Source organism: Montipora capricornis, chromosome 4, assembly GCF_036669925.1.
Source record: "Montipora capricornis isolate CH-2021 chromosome 4, ASM3666992v2, whole genome shotgun sequence".
In the NCBI taxonomy this organism is placed as follows: Eukaryota; Metazoa; Cnidaria; class Anthozoa; order Scleractinia; family Acroporidae; genus Montipora; species Montipora capricornis.
Window position 1 is genome coordinate 23,058,068 of NC_090886.1, and position 2,500 is coordinate 23,060,567.

Genomic DNA, 2,500 nt, shown 5'->3' on the forward strand with positions numbered 1-2,500 from the left:
GCTCTCATGATTTTGCTGTTGATCCTGTCGAGGATTCTTTTGCTGATCTTGCCTATCTCGGATTTGGTGAGGTTGATCAGCTGGCAGGTTGGTTTGTTGGCGAAGTTCTGTTTGTGGTCTTTGAGGGTTATGAATGCTTCTTTGTTAGCTGTCTTGTCTACTCTGTCGTCTATACCCAGTTTCGTTGTGATGTTTTTGTTTTCTGCATGCATGGCTTGTACGGTGTCAGGTTATGCTTTTTTGTAGGACTTGGTGATGTTCTGTTCGAGAAGGTCGTTGTATGCGGATGGTTCTAGCTTGTAGAAGCTCGTGGTTTTGTCGGCGCCGATAAGTAGCTTCATTTTGTTTTTAATCTTTATGGCGTCGTCTTTGAGTTTGTTAAGAAAAGGGCTATTAAAATACAATAAAAAACGTTCTCTGGCTAAAAATTTTCAAAAAGAATATAAGCTTTCGGCTGTCGATCTACAGCCTTCCACGGATAAAACGTTGAATGTAAATTAGTGAAATATATACAGAAAAGGCGAGATAAAAATGATAAAAAGAACAGAGTAAAGGTATGAAAAATGGTGGCTATTGTTTAAAAAGAATTTTATACTGATTAGGAATCGGCTTAAAGTTATTGTCAGCATGCTTGGTAGAAGAGGTGTGCCAGGCCTCTAGAGTTTTCCTAACACGAAAAGAGCCTTTGTCTATAACTCGAGAATGGTTGAAATCAATGCGATGACCAAAAGACCACGCATGTTTCGCAATGTTTGACCCATTAGCACATGTTTTTGCATTCCTAACGTGTTCTTTCTTGCGGGTTTCAAAGCAACGGCCAGTTTCACCTATATAACACCAATCACAATCGGCACAGGGTATTTTATAAACCACGTTGGGTTGGTGTTCAATAGCTGGTCTGAATTTAGGAGAAAGGAATTCTTGTTGTAAAGTCTTGAGGGGCTTATTTACAACTCGGATATCGTGTCTTCGAAGAATTCTTGTTAGAGGTTGCGTAACACCATTGATAAAAGGAAGGACAGCAAAACTGTTAGGGTTCTCTTGAGGCGTAAACCATTTAAAAAACATGCCAACCAATTCTTCAGGTGAAGGGATGGCATGTGTGGTTGGTTTGGAAAATTTCTGCTTTAAGATATTGGAAATAACAAAGGAGGGATAGTTGTTGGCTCGTAGAGCATCAAAGACGTGATTGATTTCGGTATTTTTCCCTTGCGGTGTACTTGGGAGTTTAATTGCGCGGTGTAGGAGGGTCTCAGCTGTGCTGATCTTGTGGCGTTTGTCGTGGTGAGAAGAAAAGTCTAAATATCTGTCCGTGTGAGTTGCTTTGCGGTAAACATCAATAGTGATCGTGTTATCCTTGCGAGAAACCAAAGTATCCAAGAAGGCGATCTGTTGGTCAGATTCCTCTTCAATAGTGAATGAGATGTGTGGATCGATGGAATTAAGTGTAGTATGAAAAGAATTAACAGCATCTCTTTTGATGATGCAGAAGCTATCATCCACGTAGCGTTTCCATACTTTAGGTTGTACTTCAGACGTGTTAATGGCCATTTCTTCGATCGCTTCCATGCACAAGTTCGCCACCACAGGGCTGACGGGGCTACCCATCGCGCAACCATGGATCTGTTTGTATATCTTATCATCATAAATAAAGTAATTGTTAGATAAGATAAATTTCAACAGAGAAATGATTTCATTACTGTCTAAGCTCGTGCGTGAAGGAAGTGAGTTGTCCTTAAGTAGTTTGTTGCTTATGTAATCACAGTCAGTCTTTCGGTCATCGCATTGATTTCAACCATTCTCGAGTTATAGACAAAGGCTCTTTTCGTGTTAGGAAAACTCTAGAGGCCTGGCACACCTCTTCTACCAAGCATGCTGACAATAACTTTAAGCCGATTCCTAATCAGTATAAAATTTTTTTTAAACAATAGCCACCATTTTTCATACCTTTACTCTGTTCTTTTTATCATTTTTATCTCGCCTTTTCTGTATATATTTCACTAATTCACATTCAACGTTTTATCCGTGGAAGGCTGTAGATCGACAGCCGAAAGCTTATATTCTTTTTGAAAATTTTTAGCCAGAGAACGTTTTTTATTGTATTTTAATATGCCTAATCCTGGCTGCGCTTCAATTTTTAATAAGAAAAGGGCTGTTAAACTGTTAAACTGGCTGGAACAGTGCTCAATACGTTGAGGCAGAGCGGAATAAATATTTTAAGAGGGAAAAAGTATGCAACTACATTTCCCGACAAGCCTGTTTCGTGAATCGCTTCACTCTTCAGGGGTTCAATGAAAGAATATTCATGTGACTATTGTGTACATACTAGGAGAATTTACATAATCAATTACGCGGTAAAGTTAAAAGTTCAGCTGTTGCGTAGCAACGCTTTGTTTCTGTGTCGGCATGAAGATACGAGTTCGTTACGCTTATTTAGTGATGAGAGGTCAGGTCGGCAAATTATCATGAATTTCTCTTTTAGGCAGAAGTTGCATCTTTT

The 2,500-nt window shown here is 39.3% G+C and overlaps 1 protein-coding gene across 1 annotated transcript; it reads right to left on the minus strand.

Annotated features, from left to right (window-relative positions):
* Positions 1 to 230: 230 nt before the first annotated feature.
* On the minus strand, positions 231 to 1,608 carry LOC138046352 (uncharacterized). Its single transcript, XM_068893006.1, has 2 exons — positions 1,055 to 1,608; positions 231 to 390 (listed from the first exon to the last, which is right to left on the minus strand). Exons 1-2 carry the CDS (start codon positions 1,606 to 1,608, stop codon positions 231 to 233), a joined length of 714 nt encoding a protein of 237 aa, XP_068749107.1.
* Between the last annotated feature and the right edge of the window lie 892 nt (positions 1,609 to 2,500).